At 42.6% G+C, this 18,410-nt stretch overlaps 1 protein-coding gene across 1 annotated transcript in view; it reads right to left on the bottom strand.

Moving 5' to 3' along the window:
- Window positions 1-4,463: 4,463 nt before the first annotated feature.
- rps6ka2 (ribosomal protein S6 kinase, polypeptide 2) overlaps window positions 4,464-18,410 on the bottom strand; it is a 240,953-nt gene continuing 227,006 nt past the window's right edge. Inside the window, exons 19-20 of the mRNA XM_041206960.1 lie at window positions 7,307-7,444; window positions 4,464-4,649 (exon numbers count right to left, since the gene is read on the bottom strand). Coding sequence (XP_041062894.1) covers window positions 4,524-4,649; window positions 7,307-7,444 — 264 coding nt within the window. The 3' untranslated portion in view covers window positions 4,464-4,523. The remainder of the gene's footprint in view (window positions 4,650-7,306; window positions 7,445-18,410) is intronic.

The raw sequence follows: 18,410 nt of genomic DNA, 5'->3' as shown, positions 1-18,410 counted from the left end.
TAAAATTGAAGTGTTTATATAATGCAGCTAACATTGAAGTGTTTATATAATAAAGAGACAGAGTGAGGGCAGAGTTCCTTGTTTAAACTTCTCAGTGAGTCAATTACTCATTGATTACCAATCACCCTCTGCTATCATGGAATAGAGATTGCTGGAGAAGATCAATATAGAAAATGCTGGAAATACCCAGCAGGTCAAGCAGCATCTGTAGAGCGAGAAACAGGGTAAACATTGACCTGAAACCTTAATTCTGTTTCTCCCTCTATAGATGCAGCCTGACTTGCTGTGTATTTCTAGCATTTTCTGTTTTTATTTCAGGTTTTCATTCGCAGTATTTTGCTTTTTCTTGAGACGATGTTAACTCTGGCACTAAGAAAATAGTCATGCCCGTGTCTGCAGCCAACATGTGCACCCAGTGATGGGAAAACACAGTCAAAGCCTTTAACATGTCGGGTGACTGTTGTTTCTTCCTCAAAGCTGACAATTCATATGTCACTTCACCTGTGAAAATGACAGTTAAGAAACAGCATGGCGATAAATGATGCTAGCTATCAAGATACCAGTTTGTCCAATGTGGTTACTGATATCGCTGAGAAGGTTTAATGGATGGACAAGGGGGAGGTTACACTTTGGCAACGGAGGGAGCTCCATAAAACCTGAATACAGCTTTGACTGTGCACAATGTTTTACATACAACAGAGTATCGCAAAGTTTCCTCTATGATGTCTGTCTCTGTAACATCGCCTGGCAAAGATCGGTAAGGGCTCAGACCATTGGCAACATGTAGGCTAGGGAATTCCTTGGAGCTGCTCCCGCTTTACCAGCTTTACTTTGCAGAAAGTGAAGTGAAAATCCTGTGGAATTAGCTGGCTATTTGTTGCAGTTCTCTCAACTTGACCATGGCAGGACAACAGGGAGTAAAAATCTCCCATATAATATATTTAATACAGTGACTAGTGTGTTTTTCATCAAATTTCTGTACTGCTGTCATTCACTCTTTAAGTGAGCCACTGCATTATGAAAATAACATACAGAGCAATTTGACGAGTGCATAACTATTATGCTTAGAGAAGTTTCACCCACTCCCAGACAGCTTCTTTAAACTTCTTTAAAATACAGTTAGAACAATCACTATATATGTAAGCAAACTCTCAACTAACCACTTGCAACACAAGAATCAGCTCAATACAATGACCTGAAAATTGCTGTGGCAGAGTAATGAACATTGCACACTGTTATAAAAACAGAAAATGCTGGAAAATCTCAGCAGGTCTGGCAGCATCTGTGGAGAAAGAAACAGAGTTAACGTTTCGAGTCTGTATAAATTCTTCGGAGTTGCCACTGTTAGTCAGACTTGCTCTTACCCATTTAATCTTGATGTTAAATTCCTCTGACAATTGCTGTAAGTGCGAGCTGGAAATGGAGCAGGGCCTTCCACAAAGCATCTAACCTCACCTATCCTTGTTTTTATATTAACAGCAATTTTGGGGCCAATATATTCATCATTACACAACCCATAGTTACTTTAAAAACCTCCGCTTCCTCAGACAGTTCACAGTCAGACAGGCAAATGGTAGCATGAGTTCTGGTTATGTTCTGCATTCAACTGATTTAGGCAGCGGTGCAAAAAATCAGAAAAAACACAATGAGCCTCACCATTACTGCACATCCAGCATGTGCTTGCTGAATCCAGCCACTAGAGGGCAAGCCTCCCCTGCAACATGTAGGCCAGCACACCTATTACCGATAGCTAAATGAAAATAAATGGAAGGTTATGAGTCTGAAACGTTAACTCTGTTTCTCTCTCCACAGATGTTGCCAGACCTACTGAGTATTTCCAGCATTTTCTGTTTGAGAAACTTGATTGTGCTTCTCTATTACAGGTGTAAAACAGCTCTCTGCCAAAGCACGAGCCAGCCAACCTTGCTGCCGATCCACAACTGGCGGGCTGACTCTGGAGTTGAGAAGGTCCCCACAGCTTCTCAGTACAATCCTACTGGTCAGCTGGCCTCGTGAGGTGCTTGGCACTGGGATTATACCACAATTCTGGCAGATCCTGTTTCTAATGGACTCCTCATCCCCAACAAAATGTTATTGAAGTTTATTTTACCTAATCCCACCAAGATTCCCTAGACTCCTACAAGCTGGTTAATGAACAAAATCAGATTAAAAAGCCCTCGAACCTTTCCCAGTTTTTGCATGCAGAAATGGAATGGAAGATAACTTTAGTGATGTACATGCCATGCATGATGATGTCATTAGTGAGATGCATGTGAAACACAAAATAGAAAAATACTGAATCCTTCACTGTCCCTGTTGTTTAGAGTGAAGTGTGAAATTCAAACTCCACTATTTATTTTTCCCAAGTGATTTAATACAGCCCTCACACTGGCTGTGAACTGGACAAGTAATTATGGGCTGTCATTTAGCCAAACTGTTCGTTGTTTCAGTCCTGTGTGTATTTACTTGATTTTGAGTCTTGCTCCAAACAAAAAATAATTTCACTCATTTTCTCCAAAATTTACCTGCTTTTTTGGCATCCAATGTTCTCATGGGTTTTTGCCACTAGAAACAGAAGCCATAAAAAAATGTTCCTGAAACCTGCCTCATTGCAAAGCACAAGAGTAACCTTCCTCACAATAAATGTAAGGTGGGTTTTCCAATCCCCAGAATGGTTCATATATATACTCCCTGTAGCAGGGGAGATAGCAAGACAGTCTGAAATCTATTTCTGGAAGTCTATCAGACTCGAGGTACCCATGGCATTACCCCTTCAGTCCACATCAAAATCGTTTCTCAGAACAGTATGAATGGGCCAACTCAGAAGGGAACCACAAGTTAGCACTCCGTCCAAAAGCAATAGGAAGCACAGTGACCCAACCTTGCAAGACATCTCTCTCTCTCAGTAACCATGATGGCCTTTTGATAAATTGTCACCAAATAATTTTAGCCAAATATCTCATGTGCACGACAATGTCAACAATTCCAAAGTACCAGGTATTTTCCTGTGGGTAGCATGTGACAAAATATATGTGACTGCTGAGAGAGCTGACCTCAGCCAGGGTGGGGTAGGGACTCAACACTGCGCTACAGCATGTGCGCATTGAGGGAAGCAAAATTGGCCAGGGCTCTCCTGATCGTTGTTTACAAACCTTTGCAGGGATTGTTGGTGTTTATATTAATATTGGATGAGGAAGGGATGGTAGAGGCAGAAACCCCCAAAACATTTAAGAAGTATTTGGATGTGCACTTGTGATGCCATGGCATACAAGGCTATGGGCCTAGTGCTGGAAAATGGGATTAGAATAGTTAGGTACTTATTTGACTGGTGCAGACTTGATGGGCCGAAGGGCCTTTTTCTGTGCGGTAGACCTCTATGACTCTATGGCTATGACAGAATTGGACTTGGCTATGGTTCCCCGTGATTGCACGACTTGATTATACTGTCAAGGTTCACACATGAATAATGACTTCTTGTGAGAGGAGCTAGAAGGTAACTGCTAATTATATACCCCAGCAGAAGGTCAACATTTTCAGATGAGGAGAAGCAGGAAGAAAAGTGGGGAGAGGAAAAGTTATTTTCTGAACATATTATTTGATTGTTAATAGTAGAATCACAACATTGCTGATTCTAACACTAATAATGCCATATTAAGGCATGCCAACCTTTCAATGTAAGTAAATTATACAATACCACAGGTTAAAGCTAGGCCATAGTGCTAAGAAACAGAATTATGTAAAAATTAGGCAACATTAGCTGCTATAGCATTGTCTCATCACAGTACTCCACAGGCATCCATCAATGAAAAGACACTGCTCACAAGCCTCATGTACCTCTACACTTAGAAGTTCATTGTGCTTCTTGCTACTTCACATTATCACAGGACATTGTAGAAAAATGCAAATATAATATATGAAAACATCAATGAGTGTGTGGTTGGCTCACAAATATTTTGCTGGAACTGAATTGTTGCTCCCAACAAAAAAAAAGCAAAAAATAAGAATAGTTCAGACATTGTAGGCCTAGCCAGGCAGGATTCTCTGTATAGAGATCTGTCTGCTTCAAACTACTGTTTTTTTTTTTAGTCTCCTTATTCTTTTTTAGACAATTAAGAGGTAACAACATTGCTCTGCTTTTTATAGAGCAGCAAGTACAAGTGTTTTATCAAAGCACTTGTGTGTTTATCCTTTTCTACTTACTTTGCAAGAGGTTGAGTCTAGTTTTCACAATCAGTGTTTACCTGTTCTTTTCAAACTACAGCCGGTAAAAAAACAAAGACACCCATGTTAATTTAGAAAAGAAATTAACTTTCCTTCATCTTCTCTTATCCTTTACAGTGCAGCAAGTTTGATGAATGGCCCTCAGCCTGTTCTGGAACCACTGAATAACAGGAGCCTGAAACTAGGCTCAACCTCTGTCAATACTTTGGGTCTTTTGGGGTCTCTTGCATTGGCTAAGAGAGGCCCATATTCTTTTACATATAATGAATAGAAAACTTCCTAGAGTTGTTGCACAGTAGCTGTTATAGCCTTGTAGAAGTCAATCTTTTCATTCCTCTTCGCTGGGCCAGGTTTGATGCCAATACAGGTTCTAGTCTTGGTGCCTGAGGTGTACGGTTTAAAGCAAAGTAGGTGGCAGCCATTGCACCCTGAAATAAGATTTAAAGAAGAATCTGTAAAATGGACATTACAATTTAAATTCTGATGCTCGACTACCAGGCATGATTTTTTAAAAAAGCATTTTACCAATCTCATCTCTTGTCCCTTATTTGGGTACAGGCGCATTCACTTTCCCAGTACCACACCCAAGTGGCTGTTCTCAGTATGTGAGGGTAGATGGGAGTTTGGCAAGCTAGTGGGCCATAGAGGGCATCACAGCTAAGTCAAATTCAATGTCCACATCCATGAGCATTGCGGCAATCAACACCAAATTCTGGTTAGAAATTGGAACTGTTGCTAATCCACCCTTAGGTAAGTGGGCTTTTAAGAAATAATTTAATTGCTGGGAAAATTTGTGTTTGGGAGTGTTCTCTCATAAAATAATAAAGTTTCTAGCTATATCCAGATAGTGAGGGAGAGAATTTAAAAACAAAAGTAATAATTTGAAAAGCTTAGACCATTGTGAAAGGCTGTTAAATCGCTTCAAAAGAAATACAGCAAGCTGGAAGTGGACAGCATTTACCCTTCAGCTGCTGTATATTCACGAAATATGACAGGATTGTAATATACATGCAGTGGACAAAGGAGGGGTATCCAGGACTCAGCCCACTGGGAGTTAAAGGGACTAAGATGGAGACTGAGATGGAAAGCCATTGATTGGTCTTCTTGGTCTATTTTGCCATCTTTTCTACTTTGGTCAGGCTGCGAGAGGAAAATCTAGCCTATATCCCCAGAACCTTGCTTGCAATGCATTTTTAATTGTTAAGAAGCCACACTAATAATTAAGAATAAGCATCAAAGTAATTAATATTTTCATAATTATTACTGGATTTTCTGTTAAGGAAATCACAGGCCCAAGGATGTATCTCCTCAGTTTTGATTGTTCAGTCATTACTACTGCATCTTAATTGATGGGAAGAAATCACTACGTTTCAGTGATTTTTGAGATATTCCAATATTGTAAATCTAGAAGCTACTTCACTAAAACAGTCACCAATGGGTATATTTCTTTGAGCTCTTTGCCAAAAGAAAAGCCCAATAATCTTGTTTGGTGCACTAATACTTCAGCATTTTGGAAGAAATCACAGAGTATATGAAGATTCAAGGGATTCCTTCTTCCCTGGGCTGACGACAACCAAAATACAGAAGAAACCAGCTTCTGAGAGCGCTTGACCTGCTGACTGAAGTCAGAGGCCTGTGTGTTAAAAGGAAAACAAGTTTTAGTCAGTGGTAATATTGTCTCTCTCTCTGCAGGGGTGGTGTGAGGGGCACAATACCAGGTGCCATTCTGTATTTTAAAATAACAAAACCAAAATCATCCAATCAGTGTTTCATGCACTGCTTCATGTACAGAGGAGGAGTACAACCACCCCATGAAATTCAGCACTCATCACCACACTCACAGTTTAAATAAATCAGGGGAAGTAACTCAGCACAAATCTCCTTTGACAGCAAGAAAAGCAGCCTTTCTAAACTTTCCAGCTTTGCACTACAGCACCACCAGCTGTCACCCATTAAGCCAGTCTGCTACCTGACATACCCTCATGCATAGTCACACTCATTGCCCACTCCCTCACATTGTGGCTAGCAGAGGGTAAAACTAACTAAACCGATACTGGTGGAAATTTGCCCAAGAGCCAAGCCATGTCGAAGACTACATTACTGTGATTCCAAGTGGCAATACTTCTGCTAGTCTTATCAATGATTCCTTAATTATGACCATCTTCCTCAGCTGTGTTTTTAGTTTTATTGAAGACTCGAGTGAAATCTATCAATCAGTCGCAATGCACCAACATGCAGTGATTGCACTGGACTCCCTTACTCACTGGTGTCTTTGGTAATTCCTGCAGGAGGCCAACACTAATCCAACAATCTAAAATTAAAGAGTTGAGTATGACAGCTAACCTGTACAAATCCAACAGGAAAAAGAATTGAGATGTTCCATGTAGTCAGTATTTATCAGCCCTTACATCTCTCTCCTGCGGAGTTATGGTGGTGCTTTTTCAGTAACTTCCTTCCCTTTTGGGTGGTTTTGCCACATCAGTCTTTGCTCTTACAACAGAAAACAGTGATGTGATGATCCCACTGCCCATTTCTATGAGCTGTACCATCAACACAGCAAGCGAACATTTAACATACATGAAAGATCAAATATTTTCTAGGTCAGAATGCCAAGATTAATTTATTTCACACTGTGAATTATTTCATACTGTTGTAATGTCAACATGCTGAAGCACAGGAGGCTGGTACGATATTCAGCATCTGCCATGCTCCTTGTGTGGCAGTTCCCTGACTTCTGCCAAGTCATGAGGGGAAGATGCTGAGAGGATGTGACATGTTGTTCTAATGGGATGTAGGCAAATTAAAGTTCAACCTATGATGAGGAGTTCCCTCAGGCTGGTTACCGAGTAGCAAAGGCAGAGGCTACAGATGGGGTCTCCAGTTCAATGCAGTAATGATCACGAGAACAATTCAGGTCACTGTGTGGAGCCCTTTGAGATGAGTTGCTAATGGCCCTACAGGAGACCCCTGGGGAAATTCCATTCATCTCTGAGCATCTCTTTGGAGCTATGCAGCAGGATAGTGGGAATAGGAGACACAGCGGTAAAAACAAGGTCTATATTTTAAACAAGTTGTCTGAACTTGCCTTGACTAAATGGGCATCATGTCTGCTGAGCTGATTCTGTGATAGGTATTCTCGTTTCATTATCCAGGGGTGTCGAAGGACCTGTGCTGCCGTGTGCCTTTGATGAGGATCTACATGCAGCATCTTAGATACCATGTCCTGTGGAGGAAAACCCAATATATTAGACAAGCAGCAACTTTTTACAATTCATTAAATATTTTTCACTTATGTTATCTCTTTTGGTTTGGTGTAAGTTCTTGTTTGATTTCATTCCTCTCAATGACGTTGGATGTTTTATGGCAGTAAAGGAACAAGTTATTGTTGTTGAAATATTATAAAATTTAAAACTGCAAATTAATATTTATAAAACTTTGTTGCCTGCTATTTTGACAAAGGCATCAGGCCCATTTAAAAAGAATTTGCATCTCTGTCACACCTTTCACATTGTCAGGGCACCCCAAAGTGTTTTATGGGCAACAAATTAATTTTAAGTATACAGCAACAACAACTTATATTTATAAAGCATCTCTTATGCAGTAAAACATCCCAAAGCACTTCAAAGGCTTATTATCAAAATTTGACACAGAGCCTCATAAAAAGGTATTAGTACAGATAATTAAAATTTTGGTCAAAGTGGTAGATTTTAAAGAGACTTTTGAAGAAGTGGAGAGAGGTGGAGATGTTTAGGGAGGGAATTCCAGAACTGAAGGCCCAGTCACTGTTTCATGTTGGCGGCAAATTTACACAATTTCTACTAGTTCCTACAAAGAGCAATAAGATACATGATCAGATGGTCTGTTTTCAGTCATCATGGTTAGGGGATAAACGTTCAGGACATTTCCCTTGACTCTTCCTCAAATAGTGCGAGTGGAGAGACAGAACCTTGACTTAATGCCTCATTTGAAAGATGGCACCTCCGACAGTGCCACACTCTCTCGGTGTCGATCTGAAGCAGCAGCCTAGATTATGCGGAGAAATTTCTGCAAGGATTCTCATGCTTGGCTAACATCAATTTTGCAGGAGATCTGCGGAAACCTCCAGAAATGGTTGATCCTCGGCTGAAGTTCTAGTGGCCAATCAGGAGGACAACTGTTAAGACTCCACCCCTTTTACTTAAGTCTTGAGTGAGGACTGTACCCACAACTTCTGACCCAGGACTTCAGCAATCTTTCACTTGCAGGAAGGTTTCTCTATAAACTTAGTTCACCAGATGGTGTGGTATTGATCTCTGGCTTGTGCTGAATATCTGATCTCTGTTCATATGATGGCTGCAACAGTATTTAATTAACCTCGTTTTCCATTCTGGTTATTGCCCAGCGATTTTTACTGGAAACTGAATGGATCTATGTGTGCAAGAAAATAGAATTGGGTTCAGGAGTGAAGGCATTAACGAATGGGCAATCAATATAGGTCTTGCCAGTGATATCCACATCCTGTGAATGAATATAAAATAAACTGTCCTGCTCCCCCAATCTGTATGGTAAAATAGTCTGCCAATATTTACTAACTGGGTTGATACATGTAGAATGACCATTTAATTAAGGTATGGGGCAGAGAGGAAAAGGAAAGTTCAATTTTGTGGAACTACAAATTTTTCTGGAATATAATACCCAATAGTTAGACATGTTCATGCATGTTTACACTCAAAGATCTCTGCCCACACATTGCTAAAAATGCAAGCTAAGGATGGCCACGAACCATGGTAACATAGCATCTTGGAGCTTGGTGAACAAGGAACAAACCATATACCTCCTTCACCAATGAGAAATAAAGGGTGAAGAAGGACTGAGGAGGAGGTGAAATGAAGTGGGTGAATTCAATGTTAAATCAGGTACAGAAATAGAAATAAAGAATTTAGGGCAAAATTGGACTCAGGAGCGCCCGCTTTGAGTGCCGTTGGGATTCCAAAACTGCATCTGAGGTGCATGTGGACACCTCTGTTGTCAAGCATGCTGAACGTCATCCTGGCAAAGAGGTTACAGAGCATGTGCATTGCACATCCAAATAAAAGCATATCCAGTACAGGCAGATTATGGTGTCAACAGCATGCAACACTAAGTTAATGCAACTGTGGCATTTTGAAAGCTCAATGCTCCAGCCTGAATCCTCTCTTAACCTTGTCCAGCTGAACATGCATTAAGCAGCATGAAGGACCTCTTGCCAGTTCTACTTAAAGGGATCGCCAACTACTTTCATGCTAATTGCTGGTTTATTTCTTCTGGCTGTTGCTACAATTCTACACATTTTTGGTGCCTTCCATAGTTGCTTCAAGTTTCAAAAATCTGTAGAGAGTTATGTGTCAGATGCTGACTACAAGGCTTCTGCACAAAGCATTTGCCCTCAGATACGGGTGCACTAGTAGGCTTTCCCCTTGGAGTTGAGTGTGACTGGGAGAACGAATAGAGGTGACACAAAACAGGACGATCTGCTGGAGGAGATGGAAAAGGAAGAGGAGGAAAACCCAGATAGATCCTTTGTTTTGAATTAATTTGAGTGCAATTCCAGGAACCATAACCTTAATTCCCCACCAACAACGGTCCCACACCCTTACCTTCCCTCTCTCCCTGACCATTACATCATCCTCTTGGTCACAATGCAAAAATAAAAGTCAACACATAATAAGCATGCCAAACTAATTTTTAAATCAAATCATTCCATATTGCATACAAACATAAACTAATCATCCTGGTGCATTCCCTTAATGCCCATCTTCCTTGTGTCTTTGTCTTGTCTAGTGCTCCTATGCAGCGCTACCCCAGTGGCTGCATCACGGCTGGTGGAAGCTGCTGACTTTCAGTGGGGGAGGCTGCAGATGGCTATGCAGCATGACCTCGAGCAGTTCTGGGTCTAGGGGACTTGGTTGCGAACTGTACCATCTCAGCATTTATTGGCAATTGTGGGCTGGCTGGTTGCCGGGCAACAGCAAGGGCAGAGAGAGATTGGCAGAGATGGGCTCACAAATTCTGTCAACCTAAGAGAGGAAAGCAGGCTCGAGTTCAGTGGAGCCTAAGGGCAATGCCTCAGCAATCTTGTAACCTGTTGGACAGATTGCTGGACTGTTGTGGCACCTTGCAAGTCCTTTTGTACATTGATGTGCTGCAATTTGAGCTTGAATGGTAGAAAACCGAGCTTGCATGAGAGCAACATGAGTTTCCACTGCAGCACTCAGACTTGTGGTGGAAGCTGCTCTTCTTGTGTAATGGAAGCGTCGGCCATCAGGCACTGTATAACGGTTGGTTCTATAACGGGGCTGATGGAGTTGGCCACCAATTCCAGGCTGGAAATAAAGGGCTACAAGCTTTGTGAAAAACTCTGTACCAAGTTGATGTTCCTTGACATTGACCTCAGGCTTTCTGGCAGGCTTCCCAATACACCAGGCATGTCATTGTGTGCACTCATTAGTCTTTTTCTGTAGTCTTCAAAGCGCTCATCTGAGTCCTCTGCAGCAGAACTCCTGTTCAGCTTCACCCTCTGTCGAGCTGCCACATGCACTACCCTTGCTTCCTGCCCTGACGTTAGCAGACTTGTGCTTGGTGTCTCTACACATCCTGCCTCTATGCCATTCTCTAAAATTTGCACAGTGCCAAATCTGAGCTGATAGCTGTGAGTGTAAAACTAAGTGATGGTCTGTCTTCATCATCATTGTCTTTCTGATCTTCCTCCGCTGCAATTCTTGGGTATCTGAAAGGAAACAGGAACAAGGGTAAAGGTTGTGGTGAGGGGAGAGGAGAAATTAAGAAGTGAGTGATTATCACATCTGCAGTTAGTAAGGCAGAAGAGATTGTGTGGCGAGGGGGAAGTAGGATTTGAGAAGGAGGATTATGGAGTTAGTGGGAGTTGGACTTTATGGAGCCCAAAAGTGCGGGAAATGTGGTGTGTAGGGTGGCTTAATTAGGCCGGATGCGAAAATCTGATTTCTCATGAGAGGTTGAGATGTAGAGATACTTCGCCTAATATTCCTGTAACCTCGGGAGCAGGAGAAAGGAATATGAAGAGAGAGAGCACTTGTTGTCCAACAACAGAGACCGCAAGGCCAACAGCAGGCAGCATCAGAAAGGGAGGCTGCAGACAACCAAGAAAGGCATTGGCAAAGATGGGCACTGACGTGTCAATGCATTCGGAGGATAAAAACAAACTACCTCCAGATGTGAGGGAGGCGATGCCAGAGACGTCTCAGGATATCGGGGGAAATGGTCACTGAGATATGTTGAATTGTTCATCAAGACGTGGGGACCCCAAGCCAGTGGCCCTCAAGGTTACAGTGGTGCTCAATTCCAATGTCACTGGTGGCTTTCAGGATGTGACAGGTGACATATGAGGCATCTCACAGGCTGTCACACATGGGTGCATAAAGGAAGTGACTGATGCCCTATTTAGTCATGCCAATTATTTTATCCACTTCGCCACTGACGAAGGCAGCCAGACTGTAAGGTTAGTCGCATTTGGTGTCTTCACTGGGTCTCCTAGAGTGCAAGGTATCATCAATTAAACTCATGTGGTCATAAAAGCTCCTTGGGAACAACCAACTATAGCTGTAAGTCGTGAACTGCGCCCAGGAAGGGACCCCTGGAGAGAGATCCAGGGGCCTTGTCTCCCTCTTGCCTAGCCACTGCTGCACTGAGCTCATGGCTAGAGCAAAGGAATTCAGGTCAGAGTGCATATTGATCAAATGCTCCACTTGGCTCCCTTTGACAGTTGCCATCTTCTCCATGGATTAAGCCATGTGCTCAAATGCCTGGGACATGGAAGAACTCATGGCTAGCACGGACTCCTCCACACACCGTGGAAAGCTACGCATAATCCCTGGCATCTCCAGCACATTTTCCCTTAGCCTTTGCTGCATGTCCAGCAGGCTCCTTGTGACCACGACCAGAAGCCCATCATCAGAGTGGAGCTCAGCAGGGGCCTGGTCCCCAGCAGTTGTCCGATTGGCTGGGGACCCAGCTGTCATCTCCTCCCTCAGCTGATGGGACATGTCTGTGGCATCTTCACCAGATTGTGCTCCTGAATCTATATGTGACCCGCCTGCAGAATGTGTGGGTGTAGCTGTGTTGGTGAAGATGGATGATGAGATGGAGATGGTGCATCCTTTGGGACAGTGGGTACTTTGTGCCCAGAGGTGGCATCTTCAGGTTCCTGCCATGGCTGCGGCCTGGCCCTTGGATGGTGATGACCTGTAGTGGAGAACAAAAAGAATCACATTAAGAATCATCAGAGTTTGAGCGCTTCACATTTCATCACTCTGTGCCCTTTTTCTACCAGCAGGCTGGTTGCCTCATCCTTCTTACACCTGGTTGGTCCAGCCTCACCATCTACAACTGATGATGCTCCCTCTAACCCAGCAATCTCCATCACCCCCTTCTCAGTGACTGTGAGGAGCCTGAGGTCAGGAATTCCACCTCCTGTGGATCTCCTCTCATCGGCATTATGGGTCTGCTTGTCCTGCATGACAAAGTGCTGAGTTAGTGAGATGTCGAGTGACACCCAACCCCCTTGTTTGCATCCCCATCACATATACGAACCTATAATTCACACATTACATCCAAGTGCTCACAAATACTATCCTCTGCATGCTTTGGCCTCAATTACCACGTGGTACGCAGGCTGATGATGCACTCACTCTTCTGTGGTTTAACTTGGCGGTCACACTTCTCTCTGACAAATATGGCATTCTTCAGAGCTGCAGTGCTCTGGCAGGGATGCAGAGCCTCCTGTTTGAGCAGGAGACTCTTGAATGGGCTGTTCATAGATGCAGCATTGTCATCCGATGGCGGGTTTCAAGAATGGAAAGCTTCCCCTGGTGCTACCTCGCAGGTGTGTTCCATGCATGCTGCCAGCACTTAGAATTTTAATTCGATTCATGTGGGAAATAGCAACAAGAGAGGAAGTGGTAGTAGTGCAGAGTTCCAGTTATGGTGTCAGGAATGGCACTCTGTTTACAAAATTGCAGCGTATGAGGATACCATCATCTTCAACATTCTAAGCAATGAACTTTCCTATCATACCCAGCACTGTTTCCTTCATACAGGTGGAGCACTCCCTCTCCAGTTAATTCCTGTTGCCTTTGGTTATGTGTTCCTTTTTCCTGCAAAGGCAAGATCTATTAATGGGTGTTTTCCAACATGTTTGGATATGTAGTTGTCATGGCTGAATAGCTGCAAGCTGTGAGATTTGGTTTTGAGGCTTGTGTGTGAGGGTAAGGTGAAGCTATGAATGTTAGGTATGAATCCTAATTGATAAGAGATTGTTGGTAGGCAAGTGAAGATGTTGTGAATTGAGCTGAGGCTAGTTATGCAGTTGGTAAGATACTGCTTTTGAGCTCAAGACTGCAGAAAGCTGAAAGGATAATATAAGGTGCAGGGGTGAAATTTCAGAAGAGATTAGGAAAGCAAAGAGAGGACAGGAAAACATATTGGCAAGTAAATATTACCAATAAAAACCATAAAATGTTTTATAAATATATAAAGAGTAAGAGGATAGCTAAGGAAAGAGCAGAAGCAATTAGAGACCAAAAAAGGTACATGTGTGTGGAGGTAGAAAGGCAGTAGATAAGGTGGTTAGCATGGCAGGTGGGATGCTATATTAGCTGTGGCATAGAAGATAAGAGCATGGATGATACACCAGAACTCTATGAAGCACGAGCTAGACCACAGCTAGATTACGGCATATAGTCCCGGCCATCACATTGCAGGAAGGGTGTGATTGCACTAGAGAGGGTATAGATGAGATTTATGAAGGCGTTGCGAGGACTGTGAAAATTTAGTCATGAGGAAAGATTGGACAGGGCGGGTAGGGTAGGGTAGGTCCAATCCTAATATTGTCATGACACCTGTTAACAACGTTGTGTCATTGCTGTCCAATGTACTGAGCTCTACCTCACAGAGGATGAACACCAACTCTCTGACACTTCCTCCAACCTCCCCCTGGACCACACCACCAAACATCTAGCCATTGTTTCCAGGACTGTCACTAGCCTTATGTCTTCTGGAGGTCTTCCCTCCCTGACCTCCAACCAATTCTATTTTATGCACCACTGCTTCCATCCCTTTCCCTCCCTCCCAGAACCATGAGAAGGTTTTCAGTTATCCTCAGCTTTCACTCCACCGGTCTCCACATTCAACAAATCATCCACAACCTTCCACCACATCCAGTGATATGTCACTTACAAACACATCTTCCCCTCCCCTTTCAGCATTCCAAAGGGCCTGTCTCTCTGCATTACCTTGCTCTACTCCTCAATCATCCCCAACAATTCCTCCCTTTCCTAACAGACCTTTCCATGCAATTGCAGGAGATATAATATCTGCCCTTTTACCTCCTTCTTTCTCATTGACCAGGGCCCCAAACACTCCTTCCAGATTAAACAGTGATTGATGTGTACTTCTTTCAATTTATATACAGTATTCGCTGCTCATAATGTGGTCGCCTGTACATTGGAGAGGCCAAATGCAGATTGGGTGACCCCTTTGTGGAATATGTTCAGTTCACAAGCATGGCCCTGTCATTTTAATTCTCCACCGTGTTCCCACTCTGACCTTTCTGTCCTTAGCCTCCTGCAGGGTTCCAATGAATCTGAATGTAAGCTCGAGGAACAGCACCTCACCTTTTGACTGGGCATTTTACAACCTCCCCAGGCTTAACATTGAGTCCAACAAGTTTAGATCATAACCTTTACCCCATTTTGGTTCATTTTTCTTTGCTAGTTTGGTTTTTCTCTGTTATTTTCTTTACTTTCAGATGGTAGTAATTCATTATCCTGCTATTCATACCTGCTCTAGACAAATTCATTGTTTCTTCACCATTACCACTTCCTTTGGCTTTGCATCATAAGACCTTTTGCGATTTAATCTCTCTTCTCCTGCACTTTATCAAAGACTGAGAAATTTCTTCTCTCAGAGGGTTGTTAGTGTTCGGAATTCTCTACCTCAGAGAGCAGTGGAGGTAGATCAGAGAGCTACATTCAAAGGTATGATGGTAAATAGGCAATGGCTAGCGTTTAAAGAATTAATATATGGTTTGCAACACATTTGCATTCCTTTAAGATACAAAAAGTTAATAGGAAAAATGATTCAACCATGGCTAACAAGATAAGTATTCTATCAGATCAAAGGAAGCGGCATATACAGTTGCCAAAGAAGGAGTAAGCATGAGGATTGGGAGCATTTTAAAATTCAGCAAAAGAGAACCAAGAAATTGATAAAGAAAGAAAAAATAGAACATGCAATTAAAACAGTGGGGAACATAAAAACAGACTATAAAAGCTTCTATAGATATGTTAGGAAAAGGTTAGTAAAGACAAACATGGTCCCATGATTGGCAGAGAATCGCGGATTTATAATGGATAATAAGGAAATGGCAGAGAAACTGAACAAATATTTTGTGTCTGCCTTCATGGAGGAAGAAACAAAAACCCTTCCTGAAATATTGGGGAGCCAAGGGACTAGTGAGATGAGGATCTCAAAGAAATTAGTATTAGTAAAAAGTTAGTGCTGGAGAAAGTAATGGGGCCGAAATTTGATGAATCCCCTGGACCTGATGATGTACATCATCAAAATGTTGAAAGAGGTGGCTGTAGAGATAGTAGATACATTGGTAATCATCTTTCAAAATTCTATAGATTCTGCAACGGTGCCTCCAGATTGGAAGGTAGCAAATGCAATCCCACTATTTAAGAATGGAGGGATAGAGAAAATGGGGAAATGACACACCTCTAAGCCTGACATCAGTAGTAGGGAAAATGCTAGCACCTATTATAAAGGATGTGATAAATGGACACTTTGAAAATAATGGTAGAATTGGGCAGAGCCAACTTGGATTTATGAAAGGGAAATCACGTTTGACAAACCTATTGGAGTTTTTGAGGATGTTACTAGCAGAATAGATAAGGGAGAACCAGTGGATGTGGTATATTTGGGTTTTCAGGAGGCTTTTGATAAGGTCCCACACAGGAGATCAGTAAGCAAAATTAGAGCTCATGGGATTGGGGGAAATATACAGGCATGGATTGAGTATTGGTTAACAGACAGAAAACAGAGGGTAGGGATAAATGGATCATTCTCAGGTTGACAGGATGTGACTAATTGGGTCACTGCTTAGGCCCCAGCTATTCTATATCAATGATTTGAACGTGGGGACCAAATGTAATATTTCCAAGATGAAAGCAAAATACTGCGGATGCTGGAAATCTGAAACAAAAACAGAAAATGCTGGAAAAACTCAGAAGGTCTAGCAGCATCTGTAGAGAGAGAAACAGAGTTAATGTTTTGAGTCCGTATGACTCTTCTTCAGAGCTTCAGAGTTCTGAAGAAGGTTTGTATTATTTCCAAGTTTGCCGATGACACAAAACTTGGTAGGAATGTGAATTATGAGGAGGATGCAAACAGGCTTCAAGGAGATTTAGACAGATTAAGTGAGTGGGTAAGAACATGACAGAGAGAATATAATGCAGAAAAAAATGTGAAGTTAACCACTATGGTAGGAAAAACAGAAATACAGAGTATTTTTTAAATGGGGAGAGATTGGGAAGTGTTGATGTCCAAAGAGACCTGGGTGTCCTTGTTCATAAGTCACTGAAAAATAACATGCAGGTAACCAAGCAATTAGAAAGGCAAATGGTACGTTAGCATTTATTGCAAGGGGATTTGAGTACAGGAGTGAGGAAGTCTTGCGGCAGTTGTAAAGAGCCTTGGTGAAACCACACCTGGAGTGTAGTGTACAGTTTTGGTCTCCTTACCCGAGGAAGAATATACTGGCCATAGAGGGAGTGCAACAAAGGTTAACCAGACTAATCCCGGGATGGTGGGATTGTCGTATGAGGAGAGATTGAGGAAACTGGGTTTGTATTCTCTAGAGTTTAGAAGAATGAGAGGTGATCTCATTGAAGTGTACAAAATTCTTACAGGGCGCAAGAGGAAGGATATTTCCCCTGGCTTGGGGGGTCTAGCACCTGAGGGCATATTCTCAGAATAAGAGGCAGGCCATTTGGGACCAAGGAGAGGAGGTATTTCTTCACTCAGGGGGTGGTGAATCTTTGGAATTCTCTACCCCTAGGGCTGTTGTGGCTCAGTATTGAGTATTTCCAAAGCAGAGGTCAATAGATTTTTAAATACAAATGACATCAAGGGATATGGGGATAGTGTGGGACATTGAAGTAGAAGATCAGCCATGACAAAAACAGAATTACCTGGAAAAACTCAGCAGGTCTGGCAACATCGGCGGAGAAGAAAAGAGTTGACGTTTCAAGTCCTCATGATCCTTCAACAAAATTAGGTGAATCCAAGGAAGGGGTGAAATATAAGCTGGTTTAAGGTGTGTGTGTGGGGGGGGCGGGGGGGGGGGGAGTGTTAAAATGGCAAGCGACAGGGAGGTTTGTGTCATTCTTGCGGACAGACACAGGTGTTCTGCAAAGCGGTCGCCCAGTTTACGTTTGGTCTTTCCAATGTAGAGGAGACGATTGATCAGCCATGATGTAGTTAAGTGACAGAGCAGGCTTGAGGACCAAATGGCCAACTCCTGCTCCTATGTTCCTATAGAGGCTGGCTCACTGAATATACTCAAGGCTCAGTTATTTTTAATTTTTGATTTACAATGCAGATTTTATTAACTGAGTTTAAATTTCACCAGCTGCCATGGTGGGATTTGAACCCATGTTCCCAAGAGTATTAATTTGGGCCTTTGGGTTGCTAGTCCAGTGACATTACCACAACGCCACCATCTCCCCAAGAGATGGATAGCTCTCTTTTGGCTAGCACAGGCAGGATGGGTGGAATAGCCTCCTATGCCTCAAATTTCTAAAATTCTGATTTCCTATGATTGTCCCTCCTCATCCCTCCACTGATATGTGCAGATAATGAACAGTGTGGTTAGCACTGGCTGCACACGGCAATCGCTCAAATGACTAAGCAGCACAACACATTGAATGAACGCATGGTAATCACGCATTGTGATCCCCTCAGTTGGGGCTATCCAACTCAGTACCCAGAAATTTTAACCCCCAAAAACAGGTGGGACATAAAAGATTTTTACATCTCAAGCCCCAAAGAAACCCGTATCAATCCACCCACTTTCAGTTTTAACAGAGGTGGCATGGCAGTGGGCAACAAACGCACTTCCGGGAGACAAAGTG

This window comes from Carcharodon carcharias, chromosome 2 (genome assembly GCF_017639515.1).
Source record: "Carcharodon carcharias isolate sCarCar2 chromosome 2, sCarCar2.pri, whole genome shotgun sequence".
In the NCBI taxonomy this organism is placed as follows: Eukaryota; Metazoa; Chordata; class Chondrichthyes; order Lamniformes; family Lamnidae; genus Carcharodon; species Carcharodon carcharias.
The sequence above is the reverse complement of the archived record's forward strand: the minus strand, read 5'-3'. Positions and strand labels throughout refer to the sequence as shown.